The sequence below is a fragment of the Buceros rhinoceros genome, unplaced genomic scaffold (assembly GCF_000710305.1).
Source record: "Buceros rhinoceros silvestris isolate BGI_N320 unplaced genomic scaffold, ASM71030v1 scaffold5428, whole genome shotgun sequence".
In the NCBI taxonomy this organism is placed as follows: domain Eukaryota; kingdom Metazoa; phylum Chordata; class Aves; order Bucerotiformes; family Bucerotidae; genus Buceros; species Buceros rhinoceros.
This window is the reverse complement of record NW_010425008.1, coordinates 29,506-46,439: the sequence shown is the minus strand read 5'-3', so window position 1 is coordinate 46,439 and position 16,934 is coordinate 29,506. Positions and strand designations below refer to the sequence as shown.

At 38.1% G+C, this 16,934-nt stretch overlaps 1 protein-coding gene across 1 annotated transcript in view; it reads right to left on the bottom strand.

Annotated features, from left to right (window-relative positions):
* Positions 1-352: 352 nt before the first annotated feature.
* The window catches only part of ATR (ATR serine/threonine kinase), a gene marked incomplete at its 5' end in the record, with an annotated part of 46,002 nt that continues 29,420 nt past the window's right edge, over positions 353-16,934 (bottom strand). Inside the window, 15 exon segments of the mRNA XM_010140979.1 lie at positions 353-703; positions 2,033-2,138; positions 2,385-2,536; positions 3,349-3,502; positions 3,631-3,787; positions 4,646-4,796; positions 9,223-9,366; positions 10,696-10,896; positions 11,474-11,608; positions 12,298-12,530; positions 13,628-13,725; positions 14,114-14,256; positions 14,546-14,725; positions 15,270-15,429; positions 15,815-15,991. Of these exon segments, the coding sequence (XP_010139281.1) occupies positions 530-703; positions 2,033-2,138; positions 2,385-2,536; positions 3,349-3,502; positions 3,631-3,787; positions 4,646-4,796; positions 9,223-9,366; positions 10,696-10,896; positions 11,474-11,608; positions 12,298-12,530; positions 13,628-13,725; positions 14,114-14,256; positions 14,546-14,725; positions 15,270-15,429; positions 15,815-15,991 (2,365 nt within the window).

Here is a 16,934-nt window from a genome sequence, read left to right as displayed (position 1 = left end):
GAAATAATAATTATTTTACCATTTTTAGAAACGATGAACAATTTTTAGAAACTATGAACAATTTTTAGAAACTTTCCGACCTGTGAGTAGAAAAAGTTGAAAGGACCACTTTACATCGTATCAGTATAAAATTTTAATGTCAAATTTTCTAATCTACAAGTAAGCTGAGTGAAACAAATCTTTACAAAAATACTTTATGAAGTTAGAGTGCATTCTTCTAACATTGCGAAGATTCTTCATACAGAGTAAGAAACTTGCAGAGACTTGCAGTCTAATTTTTATGCAATTCCTATGTATGCTTTCTGTATGTACACAAAACATAAACTGTTACACCTTACATATCTGCAAGTGTATTCATAACATGCTTGCAAGTGTACTGTATATTCTACATCAATTTGGGGTTGATCCTAAGACTGTTCTGCTGCTTACAGTCAGACACTGACAGAAGTAACCACTCCTCAGCGATGAATACCTTCTGTAGCTATAGCTACATCACTTGTGAATGGTATTGTTCCAAAGGGAACAAATTTCACATATATGGAGCCCAGCCCATATACATCTGGCAGAGCAGGTTGTCATCACTTGCTTCTTGAATAAGGTAATGAACATGCCCTTCAATAGATAAGGGTAATCCCTTTATTCTGTTTCTAGTCTTAATGACACCTTGCAGCCGTTGTTCTATATCAAGGACATGGGTTTTGGCCTGGAAACAAAAGAAAAAAAAAATTGCTACTATCCATGCACTTTCACTTCTTAAAACAGAGAAGTATTTATTAGGATGCATTTGAAATCTGTATGCTAATTTAATACAAAGGATACTCACTTTTTAAAATCATTCTTTAAAAGGGATAGATTATTGGTCAAGCATAACTTTTGCTTTATATTTACAGATAAAACTTAGCAGAGATTACTGAAAAAGCTATGCAAATGTATTTGAAAATTGCTTAGAATTACTTTCAATAAATGCAAGAATTTCCTAGCCTTTTTCTTGGAATTCTGGATAAAACAAAAGAAGATACCTACTCTGGAAAATTTAGGCCAAAATGAGGAGCAACTGAAAATGAAGACATCTATCAACACACTGTGCTGAGCAATTCAAAATGAGCTGTACTGAGACCAGCTAGAGTAGCTAGTTCGTAACAATTGTACTTGCACATTTTCTTCTGAAACTCAAGCATAACATTGGCACCTATGCAGAAAACACAATTAACATATAAAAGGGTGGTCCTGTAACTAAACTAAAGGTTATGTAGACATAGTCTGGCTGGAAATTGTTTGAAGACCAGGAATTTTTCTGTGCTCGAATAGCTCAGTTCTTTGTTGTAATACAGCTTCAGTACTGCAGTTTGTCCTTATCTCAGTGGCCATGTTTATCAGTGCTCCCTAAGTTTTATCTACTGTCACATATATTTATTTTCACTAACTATTCCTTTAAAAGAAAAAAGGGGCAACTCAGCACTATTGCAAAGGGAAGGAGAATAAATATTACAGGTTGTGCAAGCTATATTTTTGATGAACAATATAGTATTCATTAGCAGCTACAAAACAGTAAATATGAAATCCTAATTTTAACCATGGATTCCTTGACGTGTAACAAGGCATGTATTTATTCAGTAATAAACATCCATTTGTGAAAAGCACAAAAAATGCATGGAAAAAACTCAAGAGGTTTTATCATCATTGTAAACCTGGACAAATGTGCAACAGTCATTGAGGGGCAGCATGAGCCTTGCCTATCCTATTGCTTCTGTTGATGTTGTCCTTGGTTTAGTAACACTAATAAGAGAATTAGAGGTTCCATTTTGTTCAGTTCTTTGGTAGATTAATTTCATTTTATATCAATAAAAATAGTATCTTGATTAATAAAAATTATGAATTAATAAAAATTATGATAAGCAAGATCAACCAGAGGAATTTTTAAAAGAAAGAAAAACCAAGAATAGTTAAAGTTTCAATTAAAAAATATATAACTTGCAACCACAATGGACATTTGACATTTTAATACTTTATGCTATGCTTGTTTTAAACCAACCTTTTCATTGACAACTTCTCCAGTTTCGTTCACCTGTGCTTTTGTATTCCCTTTAACAGGTTTACTCCATTCCACAAGAGGATCATGGAGAAAAGTCTTTAAGACACTAAACAAATTTAAAATAAAGGGTTAGATACATACAATACATTTGATTTTCAAAACAAGAACACTGACAGAAGTCTAAAGTTAGTGCTGAATATTTATATTATTTTATATATAACTGCATGACATAGTAGGATGGAGCTGCACAACAGGCATATGCTGGAACTGGCCTATTCACCAGTAGTTACTGTTTTAGATGTTTAGACTAAGACAGCTTTTGCAGAGTTTGTAGCAAAACCAGTTGCTGTACCTCATTAGAGGCTCCCTTTGGTCACGCATAAGCCTCATTGTGACTTCACAAGCTCTTCGGAAGAGACCTTCTGTTCCCATCGGACCCATTCCATTAACCATGTTGTGAGTGAGACGAAAAGGAACAATTTCCGGAACTTCAAAAGTTTCTCCCTTTATATTGATAAAAAAGGGTACGATCTAAGCGTTTTAAGCATTATTAAAATAAAGGATAGCATTTGCATTGTTTTTCAGTTTTTTTTCCCCATCTTTGGGGGAAGTGGTAATGTTGATAAGACATTGATATGGGGTATAAAATTTTGTTCTGAATATATATTGCTGCTCTGTAATCTCATACAAAATGCTAACATTTCTTTTATGATACGCAAGTAGCTTAAAATTGCTTAAAAACAATTATTTCTTTAAATTAAAGGCTTACTAAAAAGAAAGCAAGAAAAAACCTAACAATATATGTACATCTCTTATCTGAATTAAAAATGGAACATGTCCCACACCAAAAGCATCTTTCAACAGCAGCATCAAAACTCCTAATCCCACTCTGGCCACAATTTCTGTGTCTATTTTTAAAGAACCATTGGAATTCTTGTGCTGAATTTGTGTGAGAAAAACAAACTCTTCACAGCAGCAGAATTCTAAATATAGCAATTGCAGCTTTGTTTGGAGGGTGTTAGCAGAGAGTGGAGAGTCACAAAATACAAACACTCTAATATGGGGGCTCTTTCAGGGCATCCACACAAGCTCATCTCATACTGGCTAAATCAAAAGGCTGGCTTTCATTAATGCAGTACACAGAATAATCACATACTCTTTACATATTCCAGACTGTTTGTTGGATATGAATAAGAAACGAAGTGAGAGAGATAACATATGTTAAAACAGAAGTGGAGAAAAACCCAAGATAGTAGAAATTTGTAATTTACATGCATGTAAAATAAAGAGCAAGTTCAGCAAGTTACATTTCTCACCTTATTGAAAAGGCAGTTGAAATCCACGTGCACACATTCACCACTCAAAGAGTCAAACAGGATGTTTTCACCGTGACGGTCTCCTAGACCAAGTATGTAACCTACCATTGACATAACTGCCACAGAACGACAATAGGCTGACCTACTATTGTACCTGTGGAAATAAGAATCAGGTACGTCTAAGTCACTTCCTTAGGTTTCTATCTTTATTCCATAGTATCATTAGTGTTTTATGAAACACACAGTAGATGTTCTTGAGCTAACCCAAACCCAGTCACTTACCATGAAGTAGGATCAGGAAATGTTCTAAGAAACCATTCATGAAAGAGAGGAGGATGACGAGGCAGAAGGACTTCTTTGAACATTTTCAGTTTTTCAGACAGAGGTGCTGACTTTGGAAGCATATGCTGACGCAATTCTTTCCCAGTCATATAGATACCTGTGATAGACCTCCTCAGTTAAGCAAAAGAAATCCCCAAACACGAAGACTTATTCGTACAATTACAATAGGGTATTTTAGCAAAGACAAACATCTCCACGAAGTTGAAATAAATGAACAAACGGAAAATAACCCATTGAACATGTAGGTGGTGGGGTACTGTAAAGGAAATAAAACCCAACACATAATGTTAACTGAAAGGGAAGACCTGGCAAACAAGCCACCAGTTTTACCACTTGCCATGCAGTGGAGTGGGGGAACACACATACACAAGAACAGCCTCACAAAGCCATTTGTTTGGAGTTTCAAATTACCAGATGTTTGCATACACACAGATAATGTGTGAATTTTTTCCCCAAAATGTTATTACACTGACCAGAAAGCTGCTTTGTTAACAAGAAATTAAAAAGAAATCTGATATTTTCACTAGAAAGTTGCTGTACCCTCAACATTGATTAAATTACAAGTTATCTTAATTATCTCACACATATGTAACAGAAATGAAAAACAACAGATCAAATCTAAAGAAAAAGTCCACAGCTTTTTCTATTATGCAGTGCTGCACACATATTCCCACGGTGCTGGAACTGCTGCTGAAATGATTTACATCACTGTATAAAAGAATGTATTAAGATCATTGTGTTATCAGTTCTCGCAAAACACTATTGCAGGCACCAGTTCTCTTCTATTCAAAAGTCCACCACACATATGAATAATAATATATTGCAGACAGTTAAAAATACGTGACTGCATCCTCCTAGAATTTAGTCTGATCCCTGCTGTTTGTTTCATTTACTAATTAAGATACAAACCCGTTAAAAATAAATAATATCGTTACAATCCAATACATTTCTTTACCTTTCTCCTTATAAAGTTTTATCAGGATGTTTCTTAAGCCAGCAGTGTTGTTCACCCATTCAATTATGCCACATTCATCATTTAATGGAATAACTGCATAGGTTCGAATATGGAGTTCTCGCCTACGTGACTCCGCATCTTTTCTTAAGCACTATTCACAGAAGAAAAGTGAGATTAACAGATAAGTTTCAATAATATTAACCGTTCTATCTATATCTCCAATCACGATCTAAAATTTAAAATTCTAAGCTTTACTGTCTGCAAATGGAAGCAAAATGCTCATCTGTTCTCCAAGGTAACCTTAAAAAATTTTTTTTCAATAAAATAGTCAAGGTGCACAACTTGTACGTGGCCTAAGTCCCTTAAAAGCAACAGTGTAAATAAGTGATTTAGTGTTTCGGAGATGCTCTCATTTGCTTTAACATCATGGAAAACATAGTACCTTAACCGTCAGCACATTGCCAAGTAGCAAAATATAACTAAGTATGGCAACACGTATAGTACAAAAAGATTAATTTACCTATTTCTCATAAAAAATATTAGAAAATCCTCAATAAGACACATGAAGAAGCATGACAGCACAAAGTTTGCAGCTATACACAATAATCAAGGAATTGTTTTGGTTGGAAGAGACCTTTAAGATCATCAAGTGTGGGCGTGCCCCCCCGGCCGGTCCGGGAAGCAGCCCTGTGAGCCTGCTGTCAGTCAGCAGCAGGAGGTGTGTTATTTAGGAGGAGACAGAGGGGTTGTGTCAATAGGTGATTGGAAAGCCAGCTCATCTCTGGGCAGGACAGTGAACTTGAAACCAATCCAGCCAGAATACATAAGATAACTTAGAAACTACAAATAGATGTGATAAGGAAGAAACTGCGCAGTTAGTTAGCAGTTAGGACTTAGAAGTTGTGTGTGTAGGGGCTGCAGCCGTCTGCTGCAGTTGTATCTTAATAAAGGCCTTGTGTGCACACATAGATTGTCGTATCGTCCGCCCCGAATATTTGTGACGTATGATTTCCCCCTACACAATCAAGTCCAACTGTTACCCCTGCCCTGCCAAGACACCAGTAAATCACGTTCCTCAGCACCACATCTACAAGCCCTTTAAAGTCCCCCATCATTGGGCAGCATGTTCCAATCCTTAACAACCCTTTCAGTGAATAGATTTGTCCTAACATACAAGCTAAACCTACCCAGCACAATTTGAGGCCATTTGCTTTTGTCCTATCACTTGTTACTTGGGAGAACAGACCGAACCCCACCTCATTACAACCTCCTTTCAGGTAGTTGTAGAGAGCAATGAGGTTTCCCCTCAAGCCATCTCCAGGCTAAACAACCCCAGGTCCCTCAGCTGCTCCCAAGACCTGTGCTCTAACCCCTTCACCATCTTTGTTGTCCTTCTCTGGACATGCTCCAGCACCTAGTACAGGGGGACAATCACTTCCCTCCTCCTGCTGGCCACACTGATACAAGCGAGGATGCCATTGGCCTTTCTGGCCGCCTGGGCACACTGCTGCCTCATATTCAACCAGCTGACAACCAATATGGTAGAACTTTTGGATTCCTTTTCCAGCTGCCTCACCATATACTTCCCCAAACCTGTAGCTTTGTATGAGGTTCTTGTGACCCAAGTGCAGGACCTGACACTTGGCCTTATCTTGGCCTTAGCTAATACTTTACTATCAGCAAACAGTGGGAAATTAACTACCCATCATAGCAAAAAGTATCAAACCAGAGGCATGATAGGAATTGTGTCATAACTAAAAATAAATAAATTCGAGTGTCAGTTTGTAGCTCTCTGTGTGCTAGGTGTCTAAGTTTTGTCAAGCAAATCTGTCCCCAGCCTCTCGTTCCCAAGTATGCAGTGTTGCAAGGGGTTGTGACCCAAGTGCAGGACCTGGAACCTGGCTTTGTTGAACCTCACACCTTTGGACTCAGGCCATCAATTCAGCATCTCCAGTTGCCTCTGTAGAACCTCTCTACCCTCAAGCAGATCAAAACTCCCACACAAATGGGTGTCATCTGCAAACCTCCAGAGGGTGCACTCAATCCCCTCATCCAGATCATTGATCAAGATGTTAAAGAGAAGAGAACAGGCCCCAACACTGAGCCCGGGGGAACTCCACTTGTGACCAGCTGCCAACTGCATTTAACTCCATTCACCACCACTCTTTGGGCCTGGCCATCCAGCCAGTTTTTTATTCAGCAAAGAGAGCACTCATCCAAGCCACGAGCAGCCAGTTTCTCCAGAGAACACTGTGGGAAACAGCATCAAAGGCTTCACTGAAGTTGAGGTAGACAACATCCAGAGCCTTTGCCTCATCCACTAAGCAGGTCGCCTTGTCACAGATCAAGTTAGTCAAGCAAGACCTGCTTTTTACAAACCCACACTGACTGGACCTGATCAACTGGTTGGCCCATACATGCTGCATGATGGCATTCAAGATGATCTGTCCTTCCCCATCACTGAGGTCAGACTGACACGCCTGTAGTTCCATGGATCCTCCTTCTGGCCCTTCTTGTAGATGGGTGTCACATTTACTAAGCTCCGGTCAGTTGGTACCTCCCCGGTTAGCCAGGACTGCTGGTAAATGATGGGAAGTGGCTTGGTGAGCTCTTCCACCAGCTCCCTGAGACTCTTGGGTGTTTTTTTTAAGTGGCTTGGTGGGCGCTTCCACCAGCTCCCTGAGACCCTTGGGTGGATCCCATCCAGCCCCAGAGGCTTGTGTGCACCTAAGTGCTGCAATAGGTCACTGACCATTTCCTCTTGGATTACAGGGGCTTCATTCTGCTCCCCATCCCTGTCTTCCAGCCCATGGAGCTGGGCCCTCAGAGAACAACTGGTCTTACTATTAGAGACTGAGGCAAAGGCGGCATTCAGTACCTCAGTCTTTCCCTCAACTTTGGTTGCTGTTTCCCCCCACATCCAGCAGAGGATGGAGATTCTCCGTAGCTCTCCTTTTGCTGTTAAAGAATTTATGAAAACGCTTTTTATTGTCTTTTATGGCAGTGGCCATATCAAGTTGTAGTTAGGCTTTGGCCTTTCCAATTTTTTCCCTGTACAGCCTCATTTTGCTTTCTCGTTCAAATATTCACCCTTTACACATTTCATTTCCCAGCTCTTTACACAGCATGAAAAGTCTTTATGCCTTGTGTGTTTTCCTGATTCACACAAGAGGGAGAAGCATCATGTGCAGTTTTGGGTACTCCAAAAGCTGTAGCCATAGACTTTCCTTTTCTTCTGGAGCTCCAGCCAAAGCTCTCTGTTTAGCCTGGCTGCTCTTCTACCCTGCTGGCTCGTCTTTCAGCACATGGGGACAGCCTGCTTCTGCGCCTTCAAGATTTCCTTCTTGAAGCGTGTCCAGCCTTCCGGGACTCCTTTGCCCTTCAGCACTGCCTCCCAAGGGACTCTGTCAACCAGTTTCCAAAGCCTGCCCTGTAGAAGTGTAAGGCAGCAGTTCTTTTGAGCACCCTCCTTACTTCTCCAAGAATTGAAAACTACATCATTTTGTGACTGCTATGCCCAAGTCAGCCTTTAGTTGGGGTACTGATCCCACCATCTTTTTTGGGGGTACAAGCCCTAATAACTACATGAACATTGTCAGGCACTTCTGTGGTTTCTAACTCATCAATAACTCTTGCTACTTTGCCACATGGATCTCCATCTTCTGCCTCCACCAAGAGAACTGACCAAAGGACCTCATGAGCACACTGGTCTCTCAAACACTGGTGTGCCGCCCCCAGGGCACTGATATAGGTGCACTTCATTTGGGCTACTGATCCCATCACCTTTCTTGGGGTAGAAGGCCTAATTTCTACATGACCACTCCCAGGCGCATTTGTATTCTCTAGCCCATCAATATCTTTTGTGTCTTTGCTATCACACTGCACTCAATTTCCTCTCTCCGCTGGAATGGCAGACCGAAGGACCTCACTAACATGATGTCCCACAAACATTGATGTGCTGCCTCCACACATATCATAGCAAGCCTGGTTTTATCCCTTTCATCCTTCAAACCTAGTTTAAAGTCTTTCAATGATCCCTGACAACTCCTGCACAAAGATCCTTTTTTCCCCCGCTTTGAGACAGGTGTACCCTGCCTGTCACCAGCAGGCCTGGTGCCATCTAAACCATGGGTTAGATCAAAAAACCCTGAGTCCTGTCAGTGACACCAGGCTCAGAGCCAGGTATTGATCCGGTGGGTCTTCCTGTTTCTTCCCACATTAATCCCTGCAACTGGAGGGGTAGAAGAGAACACTGCCTGTGCTCCTGATCCCTTCACTGGTCATCCCAAGGCCTTGAAGTCTCTTGATTTCCCTCAGATTTCTTATTTACTACTTTTTATTTACTGTAAAAAAACCTTTCCTGTATATTTTTGGCAAAATGTTATTTTGTTATTGTTTTCACAGATCCATAAGAAGATATACATTATTAACTACTCTTGATTTCTGCTGAAATAAGACATTTTGCAATAGTTTAGTTTTCATAAGCTTTATCTGGGTACTCTGGAGTTTTTTTGTTAGATAATTCAGCATTTTGTTCTGGTCAATGAGTATAGTGCATCTGATTGTCTAACTCAAACCTTATTGATAAGGGAGTTGAATTCCATGAGCCGACAGTCTTTTCTTAGATCATCTTTTGGCTTACACATCATAATGTAAAATTTCCCATCTGAACCTTTTAAGGTGATCTTTTTCGGCTTTTGAAGCGAGGCAAGAATTTCAACCTAAGGAAAAAAAGAAACTCTTTTTATTTTGTGTGATCTGATACAGGTGTTAAAGTGTCTAACTCTGATAAACCACCAAAACCAATCATGTTAGCACTAACCTCAAGCCAAAACTAAGAAGCCATAACTGCCTTGGGTTTTTATGACAGAAACCACTCAATTTCCAAATAAGTAATTATGAAGTTTCCTACTCAGTCCCCACCATTTCTAGGGAACTGTAATGGGTTAAGATGGTGCCGGCAGGGCTAAGCTCCTCCCCTCCCCCCCACCTCTTCTCCCTTTTCCCTAAACACAGGAAAACTTTCTCCTGACTTTTGTGGGGAGAGGGATGCCACCCTCTTGGCTTCTCATTGGAGCCGAGGCATGTCAATCAAGCACCTCTGTGACTAAGTGTATAAAAAGCCAGAATCTGCAACATTCTTCTGACACGTGCATATTTGATTACTGCCCAGGACTGAGAGAGATAAGAAAAGTATCTGACTGGAGAGAGAGACTGCAGCTGCCTCAATTTTCAGAGCAGTAAAAGATTTCTTCTGCAACGCAGGTAGACCTTCTTGCTTGCTGATCACCAACGGGGGTGGTTTTCTGACTGAGTTTTAACCAGAAGAAAGGAGCAACTCGGCTGTAAGCCCCCAACACCCTGCACTGAGGGAACAGCTGCTGGCAAGGGGAAAAACCTATGGTATTCCCTGGAGATCCGGTTTGTGCCCTGCTCCACTGATGGGGAGAGCCAGAAGCTTGAGTGCAGCCCCTGGCAAGTCCCTTCCAGCCACCTCAGAGAAGGATTAAGTTACTGCGAGGAAGTTTGCTCCAAAGGAGTTTCTTGGACTGAAACTTCGGAGATTAAGAGACTGTCCTTTCCCTTTCCCCCCTTCCTTTTTCCCCACCTTGGGCAGTGGCTTTGTTTGTCAACTGGGAATGTAGGATAAACGGGAGAGAATGTATACTTGTATACACTTGCTTATGTATTTATTGACATACCTCTCCCTCTCTCATCTTTCTCTCTTTTTTATCATCTGCCCTGTTAAAATGATTGATTTATGGTGTTGCTTGCTTTGAGCATTAAACCAATTTTGTGCCACTCCTTTAATTTAAAACTGTTTTCACTTGTTTCCTGTTCCTAACAAGTCCAGCCAAGCCCAGCCAAATCACTTTAAAAATCTTGTATAACTCTCAAGGGTGTTCACATTTTCCCTGAGGCTACAGAAAGTTGCAAAACTTTCGAAATTCCAGCCTTTCTAATTTTAAACTGCAACAGGAACTAATATATATTTACATACACATTTGTTCAATACAAAGTTTAAAATGAGGTGCCAACTAGAGGCTTACTGTATCACCAAAGCCTGCAATGTAGGCCCAGCATCCAGGAAAAGGGTCATGGTCAGCATGTGTACCGGGAATTGAAGGAAGAGTTGGTATCATTACTGACTGTAAGGGAATGAGAACTTCACTGAATGTGTTCTCTTCTACTAATCTCTTAAGTGTTTTGAAATGAACGTTCATGCTTAACGTTGAGCTGTTTCCATCAACCTTGAAAAAAAAATTGTTCAAAAGTTAACAATAAACACTTGAAATATTACTGCTATTTCAAATTCACCAATGAAAACATGCTTACAGTATGCTTTAAGAAAAATGACAAATTACATGTCAAATTAAATGGGAGTGGTCAAAAGTAAATATATCTGGCCTTCATGGCACATAAATTTTTCACTCTGAATGTAAATACAGAATAATGATTTTTTTTTTTTAGTTTTACCTTGATAATAAAAGTCATTTGTATGAAAACACAACCAGCCTATTCCCACAGTAAAACTCTGAAAGTTACTGGGTAAGAATCATACACGAAAGCACAAAACAATGTAATGCCCATGCACAGTTAAATATACCATTATGTACTGAAGTATTTTACAATGTTTTCAATTTAGAACTTTTTCCTGAATTTTTAGTATTTTTATTAAGTAAAAAGAAATCTTTTACAAATTAGTATAGATTCTGTTTAATTGTAGAAAGCAATGAATTGGCTAATGAAAACTATCAAAAAGAAGCTTTTGTATACATTTTTTAATAATGCTATTACATGCATTAAATTGTTTATTTTTCAAAGCACCTGTTTGTTGCAAAGTTCTAATAGCTTATCTGTAAGGCGTGTTGCATCTCCAATAAATTTTCCTAAAGATTCCTTCATCTGAATAGCTTTGTTTAGAATTTCCTTACATCTATTGACTCGCATAGGGTAAGAGGACTGAAAAAAAGAGGAAAGTTAAAATTTATTAAACGACAGTCAAATCAATTAAAATATCCTAAAAACCCCCCAAGCCCTCAGTAAATAACATATTCTTTTATCTACTTATTGCTCTTCATATTTAATAACAGAAGACGGATGTTCTCCAACTGAAGCTTGGTACCTGAACAAGTCCTAAAGAGGTACAGTTGGTGGTGTGTGTGTGAGAGAGTTATTACTTTCTGAAACCATTCTTGGGAGTCTCACAATATAAAGGCGAATATTCAAGAATATGCCCCTATAGCCTGAATATTTTTTCACCAGTCTTAAAGAAATTGTGTGCTCCGTGTTCTCCAATTTGCTTTGGAATGACCTTATTACCAGGTAAGTATATCTCATTTTAATCAAGGCACAACCTTTATTATTTTATTATAAAACTGGAAGTACTGTTACCAATTACTAATATTAACAAAACCTTTTGTCTGTAACTACCCAATTCACCAGCTATCTGTTATTCAAATTTCCTTTCCTAATACATCATACAAGTCAGGATGCATGTTAGCATTCTAATTTGGAACATTCAAACTTAATGTCTGAAACTCTCAAGTCATTCTTGTCATCTTAAAGTAAAATAGGTTATATTTACATTTCTCTCTGATGTAAACAGTTTTACAGACTTAATAAAGGTGCAGGTATACTTGTCAAGGTACCTTGGACACAGCAGTCATCATCCACATTGCTTGCTGGGGATAGGCTAAAAACACTTTAGCAACAATTACCATCAGAACTGTGAAGACTTCATCATGAGAATGGCAGATTCGGGAAATCAGCTGAGAAAAAGCTGTCAGAAATTGGTAAGGTGCCAGGTGATTCGTGTGCTCTGTAATCACCTTATTTATTTTAGCTAAATCATTTTTCATTTGAACACGTTCTGAACGACTAGCTGAAAAACACAAAAGGACAAGATTATGCTTCTTTTTTCCCAGTGACAAATGTAGTCATTTAAATTAAGCCTATAGAAACATATCTTGTTGGTAATTTTCATAAGCAAAAAAAAAAAACCCTCAAGGAAAACGAAAAGATCCTACTGTAAAGTTCTTCTTAACATAGCATACAATTACTTAATACATGTGACATTTAACTAACCAGAAACACCAGAAATAAATAAGCACAAACAACAAAGAATATGGAACAGACAGTATCCAAGAAACTCTCTTTATATGCTTAAAATAAAACATCTGTTACTCCTCTAAAGTGATGCAATGGCATAGAACAAAACAAACCTACTCTGTATTTCCCCGATAAAAGGATTCCAACCTTATTTAATGGATAAGAAATTAAGAGAAGCCTTTACAAGGGATGAAATTAGCACATCTGCTCCTATCTCCACCCCTTTCCCTGAAGACACAGCATAAGTGGCATGTCAACAACACAGAAAGCAGCATCTGATGCGCCTGCAGCCAAATTCGGTTGACCTAAGTGTATAGAACCAGGTCAAGACCAAGGAGCCACAACTGTCTGCTTCACTCCAGACCTACAGGCAATTTTCATTTGTACAAAAATGTCCCATCCAGAATGCATCTATAGTAGTAGTTTCACAAGCCTTGATGCTGCCTAGAGGATTTAAATTTCAGTAAAATTCCTCCACAACTGCAACCAAGACAACTGGAAAAAAGCCCCAAAGTCTAACTTTACCTTAGCAAGTGTATACTAAACCACTACTCATTACTCGTGAGGCAACTTAGAAGAGGTGACAGGTGACATCCAAGGATTTTCCCTAAATCTGTTTATCCCATTAAGACACCCTAGGAATAATGTTATCTCCTTACATATTTTTAAAAAGTTCTGGAGGGTCTAATTAAAATAATTAATACTCTCATGCATATTAACATTCTGTAATTAAAAATACTATTTTCTCATTTCCATATTGCCCAAGATGATAAGTTTAAACAAAGAACTGTAAATATACTTCACTACTCTTTCAATCATATATTCAAGAAGTATGACACAGAAGTATGTACTGGGAAAAAAGTATTCTACCTTTATCACAGTCATATGCTTTTGCTCCAAAGTCCAGCCATAAAGACAGCATTCTTGGCATTGACTGATAGATGAATTGGTTTCCATACTGCAGAGACCTGTGATCACACGTTTACATCATAGCATGTTAATGAAATATATTAGAAGCATTACAAATTTTACATACATAATTATTTTGCATTCCATTCTGGACTTTAGAAATTTACGTTCAGCTTTTCAATACATCTGCTTACAATATGAAAAGCTTACTAGTACACAAAAGCTTGGTTTTTATTAATCAAAACTCAGATGAAATAATCAACTGTCTTAGACAAGACAGACAAATAATTAGAAGGCAGAAGTAAGCACGCCATGTGTTGTTTTACAATACTGCATAAATGTTTGAGTCAGTCTAAATTGTTGAAAGACAATATATTCCTATGCTTTTTTTTCAATGTAGTAGTCATCCTTCTATAGAAACTAAGCATAGTTCCCCTAGGGCCTAACCTCCCAAAATGATGGACTATGTATCTAATCAGATCTCCTTGTTTTTCCATCTTGTTGTCAGTTACCATCGGCATTAATTTATCGTAGTATTTAGCAAGATAAAAATGTCCATCTTCCCATTCTGGCAAGAAAACTGTAACATCCTGCAACAAAATCAAAGAGAGAATTACATGTGAGAAGACGCTACATTTAAAATCAAAAAGAAAAAAAAAAGATTCTCAAGAAACAAGAATCTTGTATTAGTTACCTTTGTGCAAAGTACACGCAAAACAGTTTTGTGACTTTGAAACTCCAAAAATTGCTCTTTTGCCCCAAGATAAATGCCTGTACAAACTATAAGTCTGTTCTTAAAATACCACTTGGATTTGGAGCAATAGCTTACCTTAAGGGATATATCATTAAATACCTTTTAACACTAGTATACCAAATTACCTTATACTTTTTCATAACTGCATTGCTTTCAAAGTTAGCAGTTCCTTCCATAAATCTGCCCACTAGCAGCATTGCCCGACCATGGATGAGCTGATTTTTGCTACTGCTCGGTGCTTTATTTTCAGGGAAACATAACTCAACTCCCTTCTGGAGAACAATGAGTGCTTGATGAACCTCACCCTAAGGGAAACAGGAAAACATTTTATATACTTTAAATAAGAGAGATGTAAAACTTGCATTTTTACACTTGTTGAGACAAAGCTATGTCACTCAGTGTGCTCTAAACCATTCTAGCTGTGGTAATTGAGTATTACCAACTTCAAATGCTTCTTATATTCCCTTGTTATCTCAGCATCGTTGTCCCTTGAGGTTTACCACAATAAATTCTCCCATGTTTGCTGCTTATCTCTATTAGTTAAAAGGATACAAATTAACAAAAGGTCTACTATGAAGGTAATTTAAATTTGCCTCGGCTGCTTTGACAGAGGCAGGTAATCCACCAGTTCTATATATAGCTGTCAGAAAAATCAATAGATACAGAAAAGGTCTGTCTAGCAGATGAAAGTAAAAACTTCCCATGCTTGACTGCAATCAGAGCATGTTGATAGCGTAGATAAAGCAAAATATGTCAGCTAAGACTGACGTTGCGCCTTTTTTTCCTTAAAGAAAACTAAAGATTATTTTGTTGCATGTAAGAAAGTAAGTCCATTTTAATTTTCTTTACCTTGGACCAGAGCCACTTTGCTCTTTCTATATAAAGTTCTGAGAGTGTAGATTCCCCAGCATTCAGAAGAGCATTATATGCAGTCTGGTGATGACCAGCTTTTCTCGCAACTCTAGCACTCTGGAGCCAACACTGACCAACAAGCTCACTGTAATCCTGGCTGCAGAGATATTTTTGCAGAAAATTAAAATTTCAGTCAAATTTTCAATCTGAAGTAAGTATCACAATATGCTGAAACACAAATAAAATTTCTCAACAAGCTATATACTACACAGCAATCATTTAAAATTACTTATAATACATTTGTTTCACCTTTTTTTTTTGTTTAGGCCTAGAAACAAATACCCTTTCCCCCTGTTTCTCCCTTGCCTTTCCTATACACACTTCTTTTCCCTTCCATTTTGAGGGTATGTAATATTGGAGAGGACTGTTTTGTTTAAAACATGTATTTCTGCAGTTTTATCTTCTCTCTTCTAATACGCATACAGAAAAACAGTATTACTGAGAATAAAACATAGACCGACAAAAATTAGTCGTATTCTCACCTTTTACCGAGACTAAGCAAAGTCCTTCTCAGTGCTAAAATGGGTTCTTTTGCTCTGTAGGAGTTTTGGGTCATTTCAATACGAGCACACCAATTCAGGGAATCTCTACCGTGGTCACCACCTGGTTGTTGAAACGTTGGACCAATACTATGTTCCAACTCACACAGCATATGCAACCTGTGTTAGCAAAATAAAGGCAAAAATTGTTGAAAATTGGTTGGTGTTTGAGATACATGCAAGTTTGACCAAGTTTTTGGCATTTTCGTTCTAAAAGCTGGCCATGCAGCAAAACCAAACATACAAAATAAAGGATTTGTAAACTGAGAGTTATTTGCTCACTATTCCTTTGCCAAGCTGCTGAACACAAGGACAGTGAAAACCACTTGGAGAGGAAGTCAATCTTTAGAAAAAGTATTTCTATCCATTACTTATAGCAATAATTCTTCAGGAAGTCTGCTATTTTCAACAAATACCATTTTAGAGTCAATACATCTCCTTTACAAGAAAGAGTTTCTATTTATTTTCAAATAGTATTATTATTATTAGCTGTCACTCTCAAGTTTCAAAGTTGAGAGCTTGTAAACACCTAAGTTCTCTTGGCAGAGTCTAAGGGCAGTGGGTATCTCTGACAGAAATAATGACTGTTTAAAGTCTTCCAAGTAGCCCAGGTCAATGGCTAAATCAAACTATGTTGAAACCCTTTTATTCTCAATACTCAAACTCCATTTCCCAAATAAAATCACCAACGCAAAATAGAATTAAGAAATAATTAAGAAATATATACTTCAACTGGCTAGTTTCATGCAATGTTGTGCTGTAAGAATGCATTTACAGTGCAGAGGAAGCATTAAGCCTCTTTCATTGAAAAAAAGGCTATTCAATTTTTAGTCTATTAGAGTCAACTTGAAAATTTATCAGAACTCCATTTCCCAAATAAAATCACCAACGCAAAATAGAATTAAGAAATAATTAAGAAATATATACTTCAACTGGCTAGTTTCATGCAATGTTGTGCTGTAAGAATGCATTTACAGTGCAGAGGAAGCATTAAGCCTCTTTCATTGAAAAAAAGGCTATTCAATTTTTAGTCTATTAGAGTCAACTTGAAAATTTATCAGAA